Source organism: Anastrepha ludens, chromosome 6, assembly GCF_028408465.1.
Source record: "Anastrepha ludens isolate Willacy chromosome 6, idAnaLude1.1, whole genome shotgun sequence".
Classification (NCBI taxonomy): domain Eukaryota; kingdom Metazoa; phylum Arthropoda; class Insecta; order Diptera; family Tephritidae; genus Anastrepha; species Anastrepha ludens.
In genome coordinates this window covers 65,744,078-65,760,766 of record NC_071502.1, presented here as the reverse complement: position 1 = coordinate 65,760,766, position 16,689 = coordinate 65,744,078, and the positions used below count along the sequence as shown (strand labels likewise).

The window sequence follows — 16,689 nt, the reverse complement described above, 5'->3', positions numbered from 1 at the left end:
TAGGTCATGAAGTCTACGATGTCTTTTTGATAGAAGAAGGCCGACCAACTTCGGCAGAGCACAGCCTATTGATTGTTGATTTTAGTGTAAAGATATCTACCATCCTAAATGGGAGTATATCCGGTTTGATAAAAGAGGATCCGAAAAACTAAAAATTATTCCTGAAAAATAACAGTGAGAACAGTATAGCAAATAGCAAAAGTGCAAATCCCAATTAGGAAACCTCCAGATTTGAGACTTATAAATTTGTTCACCAAATAAAGAACTTTTTCAATTTACAAATTTCTGCACTATCCTGAATTTTATTTCGTTACAACACACGATGTGCAAAAAATCTCACAATTAGGCGAACAAAATTAAACCACGACAAATCGTGACCTTACAAATGACTTCGTGCACTCGTAAAGAATAAAATAGATTAGGTAGCATTGCACAGTGTAACACTTGCGGAAACTTAATTATATTAAAGTTTTTATCTAATAAAATGATAGTTATCCGGCTAATACTTTAAATATATTTTAGAAAATTATTTAATAAATTATTATGCAAATAATAATAAGTACATTATGTGTATCGCACCAAAATTAGAAAGGGAGGAAGAACAACAGTGGAATAAGACTAAAAAATAAAATAGATATATGGGTATTAGAGTGTCCCAAAAAAATTAAAGTGTTTTTTTTTTTTAACGCATACCCTCTTATTTTGTTTGAATGGTCTCAAAACATCCAAAAATAAAGTTTCGTCTATTTAGAATCACGGCAACCCGTGCCGAGTTGCGTGGAAACCTGTCGGTACTTGTATAGTACGGCGCGCGCGAACTGTCGGATTGATTGCATGTAATTACTTGTTTATTTTATTAGTAATCGCGTTTTTTTTCGTGTAGTCAACATGTCAGTGGAGTTACGAAGTTCCTAAAAGGAGATATTTGTAATAGGGGACGTAAAACATCAAATCACCGGTTCTAAACTTCCCTCTAACGGGAAAGTACTGGCAGTTTTGTTCTTTAATATTCGTGAAGTGAACTTAAGTGTCAATGAAAGTGCAAATCTCACAATTTGTGAGTGTATTATTTATTGGGAAAAGGCACGTATACCGACCAGATCAATATCTAAATGTGTTAAGAAACTAGTTAACTATACCAAGTTTGGAGTGAATTGCAAAAAAATGCGAAAAAACTCAAGAAGTGTTTGAAGCGTCGAAAGGAGTTTGTTTCAAACTTAAAGAATTTGTTTGACATTGCACATGCCGATGCTCTTCAATCGATTACAATAAATGAAGATAAGATCTTCTTGCAGCGCCAAAGAAAACCAGGTCGGCCCGGTCACTTAGCCGGAGTGGACAAAAAACTGACAAACAAAGAGGAAAGGACGTGCCTTAGAATCATCGAGGAGGAAAAGCGACGTGCTAAAAATTTTTCATCCTTAGCCCCATCAACATCATCTTGCGAACCACCACTAGAAAAGTCCTCTTCTGATTGTGAAATAATAGAATTAGAAGAAAATAGGCCCAGCGCAAGAGAAGCCTCCTCTCAGCTCGATAAAACTTCTATGCGGAAAAATATCATAACTCCCAAGTTATTTGCCGCATTACACAGGTGTCAGTTAAGTGTGAGGGATTCTGTCTTTATAATTGAAGCTACTATTGAGGCTCTGGGGCACAATACGGATGAATTCCCTATAAGCAGGTCCTCCATCCATAGAGTTCGTACGGAAATGAAGCTATAAAAATTTATTTTCAAAACAAGGTCCCGGACACGATAACTGTCCACTGGGACGGAAAACTGTTGCCAGCTCTAGATTCACGTAAAAGTAAAGAAGAACACCTACCGGTAATTATTACATACGATAATAAAGAACAAATTATTGCTGTTCCTAAATTGGATAGCTCGACAGGAAGGGAACAGGCAGACGCAGTTAGGGATGCTATTACGAATTGGAACCTTGAAGACAAAGTGCAGATTCTCTGTTGTGATACTACTGCTTCTAACACAGGCCGCATAAATGGAGCATGTGTGCTTCTCGAACAAAAACTGGGTAGAGAAGTGCTTATTTTTGCTTGCCGTCATCACGTTTACGAATTAGTACTTAAAGGCGTGTTTGAAGCGAAAATCAGTCAAGTAACTACAAGCCCAGTTATCCCATTATTGAAGAAATTCCGAGAAAACTGGAAAAATATCGATCCCGAGAAAATCTATCTATGACTATCGCGAATTAATTGAGCTTTCAATTATATTTCTTGGCGGAGATTCAGAGAAGAAATTTAAGATTCGGCACCAGGTGCTATGCACCAGGCTCGATGCATGGCGAGAGCCATTTATTCGTTAAAAATATCGTTACTTAGCTCTCAATTCAGATTTCAAACAAGGATAAGGCAGCTCTGTTGGACGTATGTCTGTTCATCGTGACATCCTACGTATAACCCTGGCTCCAATGTATTTTAGCAGTAAAGGCGCCGTATCAGGATTTGTGTTTTTTGAAGGCCATGAAAAATTACGAAACAATAGGCAAAAGTATTTCAAAAGCAGCTTTGCAGAAGTTTTGCCAGCATTTTTGGTATTTGACAGATGAAGTATCTATTCTGGCTTTATTTGATGATGATGTCAATCTAGAAACTAAAGTAAAAATGATTGCTAACTTAACTAGAGAAAACCCAACAGCTCACAATAAACGTTACATTGCATCCAAAGAAGAACTCTGGGGCCCACTTTTTGGTACGTTAATTAAGCCTTGATTTTGTTCTTTTACTAAGTTTGCTAATAGGTATAATTGATAACTGATCTATCTGTTTTAATTTCAGAGAAAAACATTGATGACTTCGTCTTTGTCAAAAGCAAGTTCCTGTTTAATCGACTCCAGATTGACGACAGTTTTCTGAACAAGTGCCCCTCTTCGTTGTCAAATGATGATTCGTTTCTACAAGCTAAAAATAAGCTTCTAGGACTGAAATCAGTTAAATGATACGGCAGAAAGAGTGGTTAAGTTAAGGGGTTATATACCTTGTGTTTTTCAAAAAAATCAAAAGAAATTTTATTTCTTTATCGTAAAGTACAATCCCTTGAGAACATTTTCCAAAAATTTCATAGAGATCTGAGCAATAGATCGAAAGTTACAGCGTTTTAAATTGTGCGTCGTCACGTCCTGAGCGTACGGCCTCATGCGGCGCTTGAAACTTTAAACGCGATTATCTCAAAAACGTGTTTTTCCAAAAATGCTTTTGCGGTGGACGCGATTGCAAAAAAAGTATTCAACCGATTTTTATAATTTTTTTTTAAATTGTTCGTAATTGATGTCGCCTCTTAGTGAACGATCAACTTTTTATGTATAAATTTTTATTTTGCAGATATGAATTTTTTAATGCCAATGTTAGGACTGTAGAAGTGGAGTTTTTTAAAAACATGTTCCTATTTTCACAAAAATCAAAATATTTAATATATTGATCGTTCACTAAGAAGATATAACCCTATACTAATGAAATCTTTTCGATTTTTTGATTTCAGTTGACTTGGTGGACTTGAATCGCGTCCACCGCAAGCCTCTTCCAAAAAAAGGGTCTTGGGGGAAAACGCCATAACTCCGCCATTTTTAAATATTTTTACACAAACAAAGCCTTTTTTTTTCTTTAAACATTGTAATATCCAATAATAAAAACGTTTATACAATAAAATTATTGCTACATATCTTTAAAAAAAACCCAACTTTCGCTAATTTCACCGGACCACAAGGTATATAACCCCTTAATGCAAGACTTCCATGGTTTGATCACTGTTCAAGAGGAGCAAAAACAATTTTTATTACGTTCCGTACAAGAACACAGACAGGTATCCCGTCTGTAAAAAGCAAACTTTGAAAAGAAAATTTGATGATTGATGTCCCTTTTATAATAAAAAGAAAATAAATACGAAATATTTTATTTATTTTTATTTATTTAATTTATCTAAAAATTCAATTAAACTTTTCTCTATTGTGAGCCTATAGCTTTCATACTAACTTTTAAACTTAAAGTTTGACATCAAGTCGGCACGGGTTAATGACATCCGATCTCAATAATATTTTATATTTAAGTTTTTAGAGTCAAATGGAAAAAAATAAAGGGTATGCGTATTGAAATTCCGAAAAAAAAAAATTCCCCCTTGTAGCCTGGGACACCCTAATGGGTATGTACAGAATTAGTATTCAACATTTTTATTGTTATTACTTTTTCATTCCAGTTCTTGTTTTAATTTCATCTATTTTTTCAACAACTATTCAATACCATTTCACTTCTGAATTAAAATAATGCATATTTTGACCTACCAGACCGTCTATAACTGAACACTGTACGAGTAGCGGTGGCCACAAAACTCGAATAAATTCGTTACTAAGGGTATAAAAAGTGCAACCAGTGCAAGCAAAACATTAGTTTAACCAGTAAACTACACGAAGTATACGGCATGCAAAAGTAAGTAATAGAAAATCCTTAAGGGAAACCCAAGAAACCAATCTATAAATTTAAACTAATGCTTGTAACTTGCACCAATATAGGACAATCCTTCCAATCATCGCCTTGGCCCTGTTCGGTCTTGCCAATGCACAAATCCGATCTAAAGGTGCCTGCCCAAGTCCGGCAGTACAGAGTTACTTCAACTTATATGCAGTAAGTAAAAGTGAACAGTTGCGTACATTTGTCAAATACTAAATTAATGTTTTCTGTTTGCGATACAGTATATGGGCACCTTTTACGAATATGCCAAGTATCCTTCTGCTTTGGAGGGTAACTCCAAGTGTGTGAGAACAGTACACACCCAAAAAAGTAAAAATGTGATGCACAAGGTGGATACATTGGTTGATCCAACGTAAGTAATTCAATTGAAATATATACCTGCATATACCGTATATGCACCTTTTTCATAAAACATGTCCTCTTTGGGATATTAGTTCAGCTTTTGATATTATCTTTTCCATTTTTTTTGTGCTCTGCAGTACCGGCAAAAGCAGCGATTATGTCGCTACTGCCACGCAAATTTCAAATGGTAAGTTCACAATTCACTACTCTGGTCAAGTAACTCCCAACAACTTTTGGGTTTTGTTCACCGATTACATTAGCTACGCTGTTGTTTACACCTGCGAACCCGCTAGTGGCAACACACATAAAAGTAAGTAGAATGGAAAATTAAATTCCAAGAATTGATTAAATTCAGTGTTTTATATTTCTGATTTTCCTTAGCGTGGATTTGGATCCTTACCCGCCAACGAGTACCATCTGCTGCCACTGTGGCGAAGGCTAAAAATGTTGTGAGCTCAAGTGGATTTGATCCCTCGCTATTGACTGTTACGGATCAAAGCAAATGCTAAGCAGCAGCTTCTGATGATTTCTCCCAAATGCTGGAAAACCCCAATTGAATGGACTGGCTTGGAATTATGAATAAGCTGGCTATTCAGTTAAGCAAAAAGCTAAATAAATATGAATTCTTAACAACTGGAATTGATAAAAATAACTTCTTACTAAATATATGTAGTATCAAATAAATAAATTCTTGAAAATTAAAATGTTCCATATGAATTTCGCATATATAATGGATGTTTTTTATGATAATCGCGCCTTAATTTTTCTGGAAATAAGCCTGTTCAGTTTAAATAAAACACTACTAATACCCTTAGTAGAAAGACAAAGAGCTCCAAAGCTCAAGACGTAATCTATGTCAGAAGAAAAGTCGCACGGAAGAACAAGTTCTTCATCAAAAAAATTAGATTCAAAAAACTCAGCAAATAAATTTACCGCTTCACTTCAGCTTCGCCCTTGACTACTATCTAAAAAGATGGCGGTGGAAACACTGGCAATACTCTTTCTAGATTTTATGTATTTCCAGAAGGTTTTAGGATTTGCTTTAATGTTCAACTCCATGTTATTAATTTAAGTATCATAGACACATTTATGTTAATAGTTGAAATCCTTTAACGAAATACAAATGATTTTTAGTATATTTAAACTTATTTTTAAGATATTTAAGCCTTTTAAAATCCTTAGGATACCAAGGTAAATTATAATGTAATTCTTTTTCTTTCTAAGTGGAATGTTATCCAAGCAGAATAACAATAAAAACTGGAGTTGGCAAAATTGCATAATGGATAATTAAGCGATAACCTGGCATCCGAAGGAACAGCAAAACAAAGTAGCAAAACAGTAGAAATCGAGTTTGACAACTAAGAGTAAATGATGCATATCTTTAGGGTTTATGTGATTCAAACATTCATTGATATCTTAGCTTAAGTTATCACTTACAAATATAGGGCCCATAATTCTATTCAGAGAATTAACAAAATTGTTAATTTGAAATAAATTCAGACTAAGAACATAATCGATGATCGAACAAATGCTCCAAAATAGAATAATCACTTCAGAGCTTGGGTTAAACCGCATGAGAATGTACGCCGTCAAAGGCACTCCTCAAGGCGGAGTACTTTCACCCCTTCTCTGGAATCTCGCTGTAAACAGTTTGCTTCGAAATCTCGAAAAAGCAGGCTGCAAGGTTGTAGCCTATGCAGATGATATTGCTCTCTGCGTGTCAGGCAAACACCTGAATACCCTCACTGAGCTCATGCAACGCTCAATCAATATTCTGTCAAAATGGTGCACCGAATGCGGACTAAAAGCGAATCCAGCAAAGACAGATCTTGTTCTCTTCAATAGGAAACAACAATCTCCTCCACTGCAAACAATAACCTTAAAAGGGGAATCATTACTCCTATCTGATTCAGCTAAATATCTAGGAGTTATTCTAGATAGGAAGTTGAGTTGGAAATTGAACATCGAAAACAGATGTAAAAAAGCTTTCATAGCTCTTTATACTTGTAAGAAAGCTATAAGCAAAACCTGGGGTTATTCACCTCGGATCATTTATTGGATATATACCTCGATCATCAAACCGATACTCTTCTACGGTGTGGTTGTATGGTGGACAGCACTCGAAAAACGGTGTAGAGTAGCCACAATTGATCGAGTTCAAAGAACAGCCTGCCTCCTGATAACAGGATGCTTAAGTACAACACCTACTAAGGCTCTAAATACGTTGCTTCACTTGTTCCCTATCGATCTGGCTGGCAAGGCGATTGCAGTGAAAGCAGCGACACGCATGAATGCCATATCAAAATGGAAAAAGTATCTTGGCCGTTCTGCCATACTGCACAGGAACACTGTTATCTCTTCCGACGTAGACTATCATGTAAGTCTTCCATCACCACCCTTGCTATTCTCCTGTTCACTCCCAACTAGGGAAGAATGGAAGACAAATCTAACCGAAATCGATGGCCCACTGATTATATATACAGATGGTTCAAAACAAGACGGCAAAGTGGGATTTGGAATCTTTTCCAATTCTCCTCACATCAATCTATCATTTAGATTACCCGACTACTGTAGCGTATTCCAAGCGGAAGTATGCGCTATCTGGTATGCTGCGAAAACTCTCTTAGAAAATAGAATATCACTAGAGGATATCCGCTTTTTCACCGACAGTCAAGCGGCCGTTCGAGCACTTAGCTCCTCTTATACCCACTCAGATGTGGTTCGATCCTTTCTCTTATCTCTTAACGAGATAAGTGTTCAGAATTCTGTCCAAGTTATCTGGATACCGGGTCACAGTGGATTCGAAGGTAACTGCAAAGCTGATGAGCTCGCAAGAGCTGGAGCTGCGCAATCAAATGTTAGTAACTTACCCACAATCCACATTCCGCTCTCAACATGTAAATTGCTCATTGATCGAGAATTTCACAGCATTGCTGATCGGAGGTGGCGAGTAGAAACTATTTGCGTTACGACCAGACAAATCTGGCCATCCTACAATCTGAAACAGACAAAAACCCTTATAAGTCTTTCGAAACACGAACTAAGACATATAATATCTCTTATCACCGGCCACTGCCTTTTGGGCACTCACGCACGTCGGCTCGGGGTTCCTCAAAACGACCTGTGCAGATACTGCGAGGACGAAGATGAAGAAGTATCGCGCAGACATTTGCTGTGCAGTTGTCCCGGTCTAGCCAGAAGTCGACTCGCTCTTCTAGGCTCTCCAACAATTGACAATCTTTCAGTACTCTCGGACCTGAGAATCGAATCTCTCATCAAATTCTCGAAACGAATTAATATCTTTGACAAAGATCTACAATAAAAATCTCGGTTAGGTGGGGAAATCATTTAAAATAATGAGCTCTAGGGCAACACAACGGACCCAACTTGTGACCTATGTGGCACTCCGATGCGGGGTCACCCTTAAACCAACCAACCAACCAACCAAGAACATAATCTATTAAATAAAATTCGGCATTTTCAGAAAAATTATTTGTTGTGAGAGTAGAGTTAGAGATACTAGTTAGAGGCATGTTGGATCAGCTAAGACACATAAATGATTGTCATTTAAAGTATTTCAAACTAGATGTACTATGTTGTCAACCGACGCCTTGTACAACTTGTGGAAGTGGAACAACTTATACAGACACAGATCTGGTCTAACAGAGAGTCACCATTCATGAGTGGAGACAGGCATCCGCTTAAATGACAGTTGACAGTGATTAATAATTTAGTTGATGAAGAACTTATTCTTTCGCGCTACTTCTCTTCTGACATAGATTATGCCTTAAACTTTGGAGCTTTTGGTTTTTTCCCTGAGAATATTAGTAATGACTTATTTAAACTCAAATCTTCCTCTCAAGGGCTACTTTGGACTAAGGAGGCAATTGAGTACTAAAGTCCTCTCTCAGCGAACAAAACTAACGCTCTACCAGGCTCTCGTCATACCCGTCCTAACGTATGGCGCAGAAGCGTGGACGATGACAACATCCGATGAAGCGACGCTTGGAGTGTTTGAGAGAAAGATTCTGCGTAAGATTTTTGGACCTTTGCACGTTGGCAACGGCGAATATCGCAGGCGATGGAACGATGAGCTGTATGAGCTTTGCGACCACAAAGACATAGCGCAGCGAATAAAGATCTAGCGGCTACATTGGCTGGGTCATGTGGATACAAACGTTCGTCAAATGGATACAAACGCTCCGGCTCTGAAAGTATTCGATGCGGTACCAGCTGGTGGTAGTAGAGGAAAAGGAAGAGGAAGGCCTCCTCTACGTTGGAAATATCAAGTGGAGAAGGACTTGGTTTCACTTGGTGTGTCCAACTGGTGCCGGTTAGCACGAGAAAGAAACGACTGGCGCGCTTTGTTAAACTCAGCCACAATCGCGTAAGCGGTTATCGCGCCAATTAAGAAGAAGAAGGATGTCAATGCAAAACTCAGTTTTGCCGTTAAATCTTTAATTTGTACAAATCAGCATGGGCTTTTGGCCAGCAGATCTGCAGTATCTAACATGGCTGTTTTTAGAGAGTACTGCATTGATTCTTTCTCGGCTCGTTTCCTGGTCGAATAAATAAATAACACTGATTTTTCGAAATCATTTGACAAAGTTTCTTATAGAATTTTTGTTAAAAAATTAGCTTGTTATTCTGCTTTTCTGCGATGGATAAACTCTTACTTGTGTTAAACACATTTACTCCCTTTGCTGCCATCTCTGGTGTTCCGTCAGGAAGTATCTTGAGACCGCTCTTATTTGTGTTTTTCATTAATGATATCAAAAATTGTTTCTCATTTGCTAAATGTCTTCTTTATGCTGATGACCTTAAGATCTCCTCAGCGATCAAGGCTCCAGAGGATGTCATTATAATACGTTCACATATAAGTAGATGACCTACTTTTTCGTGCTTAACTCCCAATCCGCAATTAAAAAGCGTGATTTCCCATACAAAATTTCTCTCCCGAAATCTGAGATTATAAAATAATCCTAGATAATAACCATACGTTTTGACATACAACTCTGTGTTTTCTGTGCAATAGATCATTATTTTTACGCGGGTAAAGAAAAACGTTAAAGTAAAAACTAAATAAAATGGATGCCGGTAAAGAAAACAGGTTTGTAGACATAATTCTAATAAAATGTTTGTTAGGTATTATTAACTATGCATTCATATAACAGAATAAATGCGTGTGTCCTCTTATTACTTATTATAAAATTTAATATCGAATATCGAATGCGTATTGCTGCCATAATTTTTTGAAATCGCAGTAAACGCCGTTTACGGATTTCCTCCAACAGTTTATTATTAGCAGCCAATTGTGCAATTAAATTAGCTATTGCTTCTCCTTGTCTTTTCTTCATAACGTTAATAATAATTAAAAAATTAAAAACACCAAACTATTCCACCAAAATAATTTCTATGAAGAAACACCTTTCACAACAGTATAGACAGCTGATTGTCAACTTTGCAGGTAATCTGCCATATGTGAACGGGTTGATTAATTTTGAGGATTTATTGGTAATTAATGTATATGTGAACGTACTTTTACTGTTCAATCCGATATGGATAGGCTTTACTTGTGGTGCCATCGTCTTCGCTGAACTTGTCCAAGTGCTTTCAAGTGTCTTACTCGAGAACGTCTAACATTGTGTATACTAACCGCAGTATCTCGACTTGTGTCCTGCAGTCTGTTAGTGCGTTTAAGGCCTTGTCGTTGACTTTGATAACAAATTTTCCTTTAATAACCGTATAAATTATATCACTTCAAAACATTTCTCCATGTTGGGTTTTGTCAGATGGAATGCCAAATGGAAGTTGTCTGAAACCTATACCATCAAGTTTTTCTATACATCATTTATTAGGCCCCATTTAGAACATGCTGTTTTTATTTCGATACCATGTAGTCAGCAAGCTATTAGTAGAATCGAGCGTGTGCAAAAAAATCTTTCCCAAATATGCCCTTCGGTCTCTGAATTTTATTGATCCCATGTCTTCATATTCTGTTCGTCTGATGCTTATAAGTCTCAAGTCCTTAGAAATTCATAGGTCTACACTGTGTCTGGCCTTGACTCATAATATTATTACAGAATCATTGATTGTCCCAACTTGTTAGAAAGGATTCGATTTACCTTTACCCCTACTCTTTTTATTGGGAAAACTTTAAAACTAATTTTGCCAGTAATACTCCCATTACTCGTGTTTTATGTGACATAAATTCCATTAATAATGATGTTGTTCCCTATTTCTCGCTTTCAAAAGTTATTTTGTTTTTAATCTCTTGAATTTTATGTTATTTTTTAAATATATATAATATATCAGTAGCCTGTAACGATTGTAATTCATAGACTTAAATAAATAAATCAATAGAAAAAAGATATAAAAAATTAACAGCGAGGAAAGGATAATAGAAGTACTAAAACCAATTGGAAAGCATCCCGATTTGAGATTTATAAAATAGGTCACCTAATAAAGGACTTCTTTAATTTACAATGTTGATAAACTTTTGTACAATCCTAAGTTATATATTTTCCAGAATTTTATTCCTTTATAACAAACGATGTTAAAAAACTCGCACAATTAGGCGAACGAAACTAAACTACAACAAATCGTGATGTTACAAATGGTTTCGAGTATTTTCAAGCAGTAAAATAAGATAAGATAGAATTGCACAGTGTAACACTTGAGGAAAATGAATTATGTATATTAAAGTTTGTATTAAAATTATAGACATCCTGCTAATATTTTAAATATTTTTTAGAAAATTACTTAATAAATTCCACAAAAGGTAGAAATAATAGACTACATTATGTGAAACAGACAAAATTAAAAAATAGAAGGAAATCCCCGTAATACATAAGATTAACAAATTGAATAAATACATGTGTATGCAAAGAAGTATTAATATTAAATTTTTATTAAAATTAATTTTTTTCAATTCTCAATGAAACTAATGTATGTATATTTTGTCTTATCAGATCGCCTTGACTGACCACTGTACGAGTAGCCATGAGTACGAAACTCAAATAAATTCCTTACCACGATTAAAAAAATAGTAAGCACTGCAAGCAAAACATTAGTTTCAACTAGAGAGAACATGCAAAAGTAAGTAATAGAAAATCCTTAAGGAAAACCTAAAATGCTAATCTATACATTTAAACTATTAACTTGCACCAATATATGACAATTCTTGCCTTTGGCTCTGTTTGGTATAGCCAACGCAGAAATGAAATTTAATGGTGCCTGCCCAAATCCGCCAGTTCAGAGTAATTTCCAAATAACTAAAGTAAGTAAAAATGCACTGTTGCATTCTGCCAAAAAAAAGATCGGGAATTGTTCGTTTAAAAAGCGCGCGTTACACATACATATGTATGTCTAAATTGTTTTTGCTGGAATGTATATCTAATTGGAAATTAATATTTTCAATTTTCGACACATGAGCATGACATTATGAGCAACTGGAATTGGTAAATATAACTTCTTGTTAAATATAGGATCAAATAAATAATCTCTTCTGAACCAAAATGTTCAAGTTTTTACGGCAGTTTTCTTTATTTTGAGCGCGCGGCAGTTGACGCAATTTTGCAATATTCTGAATTTATAAAAACACCTCGACTGTGTGGAAATTTATAGGGTGAATTTTTATTCTTTAGCCAATAACAACATTGCATCTTCTTATTTTATGAGTGTAACGGGCAAATGCCACTAACTTATCATATTTACTGATATACAAAAATTCTGATATACCAAAATATTTTCAAAAGTGGCTCTCTTGAGATCTATGTAATATAACTTTTTGACGGGCAGTTCGATGTACGAGGTAGAGACAGAAAGGCCTTGATACATAGAGTCTACTTTGAGCACAATATTGACGATTCCGTCACTCATGTAGTGCAATGTATAAAGTGCGATTGAGCTTTTAACTTTTTTTATACATGTCTCTGTGGTATCACCAGTAGGTTCCTGGTGACACTTTGTTCAACTAAGAGATGTTTCTAGAAAAATACTTCCCCCCATCTTCAATACTCCGTCACGGTCAGGACTCTGCAGCATCGGCAAATAATATAAGGACTTACCTCGATGAATTGTTTATAGTCTCTTCTCAAAATTGGTAATGACAGATAGAAGTGGACTACAGATCAGATCTATGATATTCTCGTTGAACAATTGAGTCAATGCTGTTAGTCAGATTCTACAATTCGGCGATGACGCATATTTTAGCAGTGGATAAGATTTTATCGAAATTACTCAATATTAGCAATCGACTACATTTCAGAAGTATTTTACAAAGAACATTTATATAAATTTATGGTCCAGTATTTACAAAAAATATAGAAAAGTGTCCACATAATACTATCGCTCCACCTTAAAATCCATACTAGACTTATCTATACGCAAAACAATTTGAGTTCCGCCCATTCATGTCATGTCAAAATGTCACTTAGCTCAAAGATTTAACAATTTCCTTTCTCATACATATTTTTACTGCTCTATAGAAGTATAACAATGTATACTTCTCTTTAACCTTCCACCGAGTAAACCAAGCTCTTAGGCCTTTAGGTCATGAAGTCTACGATGTCTTTTTGATAGAAGAAGGCCGACCAACTTCGGCAGAGCACAGCCTATTGATTGTTGATTTTAGTGTAAAGATATCTACCATCCTAAATGGGAGTATATCCGGTTTGATAAAAGAGGATCCGAAAAACTAAAAATTATTCCTGAAAAATAACAGTGAGAACAGTATAGCAAATAGCAAAAGTGCAAATCCCAATTAGGAAACCTCCAGATTTGAGACTTATAAATTTGTTCACCAAATAAAGAACTTTTTCAATTTACAAATTTCTGCACTATCCTGAATTTTATTTCGTTACAACACACGATGTGCAAAAAATCTCACAATTAGGCGAACAAAATTAAACCACGACAAATCGTGACCTTACAAATGACTTCGTGCACTCGTAAAGAATAAAATAGATTAGGTAGCATTGCACAGTGTAACACTTGCGGAAACTTAATTATATTAAAGTTTTTATTATATTAATAAAATGATAGTTATCCGGCTAATACTTTAAATATATTTTAGAAAATTATTTAATAAATTATTATGCAAATAATAATAAGTACATTATGTGTATCGCACCAAAATTAGAAAGGGAGGAAGAACAACAGTGGAATAAGACTAAAAAATAAAATAGATATATGGGTATTAGAGTGTCCCAAAAAAATTAAAGTGTTTTTTTTTTTAACGCATACCCTCTTATTTTGTTTGAATGGTCTCAAAACATCCAAAAATAAAGTTTCGTCTATTTAGAATCACGGCAACCCGTGCCGAGTTGCGTGGAAACCTGTCGGTACTTGTATAGTACGGCGCGCGCGAACTGTCGGATTGATTGCATGTAATTACTTGTTTATTTTATTAGTAATCGCGTTTTTTTTCGTGTAGTCAACATGTCAGTGGAGTTACGAAGTTCCTAAAAGGAGATATTTGTAATAGGGGACGTAAAACATCAAATCACCGGTTCTAAACTTCCCTCTAACGGGAAAGTACTGGCAGTTTTGTTCTTTAATATTCGTGAAGTGAACTTAAGTGTCAATGAAAGTGCAAATCTCACAATTTGTGAGTGTATTATTTATTGGGAAAAGGCACGTATACCGACCAGATCAATATCTAAATGTGTTAAGAAACTAGTTAACTATACCAAGTTTGGAGTGAATTGCAAAAAAATGCGAAAAAAACTCAAGAAGTGTTTGAAGCGTCGAAAGGAGTTTGTTTCAAACTTAAAGAATTTGTTTGACATTGCACATGCCGATGCTCTTCAATCGATTACAATAAATGAAGATAAGATCATCTTGCAGCGCCAAAGAAAACCAGGTCGGCCCGGTCACTTAGCCGGAGTGGACAAAAAACTGACAAACAAAGAGGAAAGGACGTGCCTTAGAATCATCGAGGAGGAAAAGCGACGTGCTAAAAATTTTTCATCCTTAGCCCCATCAACATCATCTTGCGAACCACCACTAGAAAAGTCCTCTTCTGATTGTGAAATAATAGAATTAGAAGAAAATAGGCCCAGCGCAAGAGAAGCCTCCTCTCAGCTCGATAAAACTTCTATGCGGAAAAATATCATAACTCCCAAGTTATTTGCCGCATTACACAGGTGTCAGTTAAGTGTGAGGGATTCTGTCTTTATAATTGAAGCTACTATTGAGGCTCTGGGGCACAATACGGATGAATTCCCTATAAGCAGGTCCTCCATCCATAGAGTTCGTACGGAAATGAAGCTATAAAAATTTATTTTCAAAACAAGGTCCCGGACACGATAACTGTCCACTGGGACGGAAAACTGTTGCCAGCTCTAGATTCACGTAAAAGTAAAGAAGAACACCTACCGGTAATTATTACATACGATAATAAAGAACAAATTATTGCTGTTCCTAAATTGGATAGCTCGACAGGAAGGGAACAGGCAGACGCAGTTAGGGATGCTATTACGAATTGGAACCTTGAAGACAAAGTGCAGATTCTCTGTTGTGATACTACTGCTTCTAACACAGGCCGCATAAATGGAGCATGTGTGCTTCTCGAACAAAAACTGGGTAGAGAAGTGCTTATTTTTGCTTGCCGTCATCACGTTTACGAATTAGTACTTAAAGGCGTGTTTGAAGCGAAAATCAGTCAAGTAACTACAAGCCCAGTTATCCCATTATTGAAGAAATTCCGAGAAAACTGGAAAAATATCGATCCCGAGAAAATCTATCTATGACTATCGCGAATTAATTGAGCTTTCAATTATATTTCTTGGCGGAGATTCAGAGAAGAAATTTAAGATTCGGCACCAGGTGCTATGCACCAGGCTCGATGCATGGCGAGAGCCATTTATTCGTTAAAAATATCGTTACTTAGCTCTCAATTCAGATTTCAAACAAGGATAAGGCAGCTCTGTTGGACGTATGTCTGTTCATCGTGACATCCTACGTATAACCCTGGCTCCAATGTATTTTAGCAGTAAAGGCGCCGTATCAGGATTTGTGTTTTTTGAAGGCCATGAAAAATTACGAAACAATAGGCAAAAGTATTTCAAAAGCAGCTTTGCAGAAGTTTTGCCAGCATTTTTGGTATTTGACAGATGAAGTATCTATTCTGGCTTTATTTGATGATGATGTCAATCTAGAAACTAAAGTAAAAATGATTGCTAACTTAACTAGAGAAAACCCAACAGCTCACAATAAACGTTACATTGCATCCAAAGAAGAACTCTGGGGCCCACTTTTTGGTACGTTAATTAAGCCTTGATTTTGTTCTTTTACTAAGTTTGCTAATAGGTATAATTGATAACTGATCTATCTGTTTTAATTTCAGAGAAAAACATTGATGACTTCGTCTTTGTCAAAAGCAAGTTCCTGTTTAATCGACTCCAGATTGACGACAGTTTTCTGAACAAGTGCCCCTCTTCGTTGTCAAATAATGATTCGTTTCTACAAGCTAAAAATAAGCTTCTAGGACTGAAATCAGTTAAATGATACGGCAGAAAGAGTGGTTAAGTTAAGGGGTTATATACCTTGTGTTTTTCAAAAAAATCAAAATAAATTTTATTTCTTTATCGTAAAGTACAATCCCTTGAGAACATTTTCCAAAAATTTCATAGAGATCTGAGCAATAGATCGAAAGTTACAGCGTTTTAAATTGTGCGTCGTCACGTCCTGAGCGTACGGCCTCATGCGGCGCTTGAAACTTTAAACGCGATTATCTCAAAAACGTGTTTTTCCAAAAATGCTTTTGCGGTGGACGCGATTGCAAAAAAAGTATTCAACCGATTTTTATAATTTTTTTTTTAAATTGTTCGTAATTGATGTCGCCTCTTAGTGAACGATCAACTT

The 16,689-nt window shown here is 35.9% G+C and overlaps 1 protein-coding gene across 1 annotated transcript; it reads left to right on the top strand.

The window, feature by feature from the left end:
* The first annotated feature begins 4,371 nt into the window (after positions 1-4,371).
* On the top strand, positions 4,372-5,545 carry LOC128866096 (apolipoprotein D-like). Its single transcript, XM_054106595.1, has 5 exons — positions 4,372-4,437; positions 4,521-4,632; positions 4,701-4,831; positions 4,959-5,131; positions 5,203-5,545. Exons 1-5 carry the CDS (start codon positions 4,430-4,432, stop codon positions 5,328-5,330), a joined length of 552 nt encoding a protein of 183 aa, XP_053962570.1. The 5' UTR covers positions 4,372-4,429; the 3' UTR covers positions 5,331-5,545.
* Positions 5,546-16,689: the final 11,144 nt, after the last annotated feature.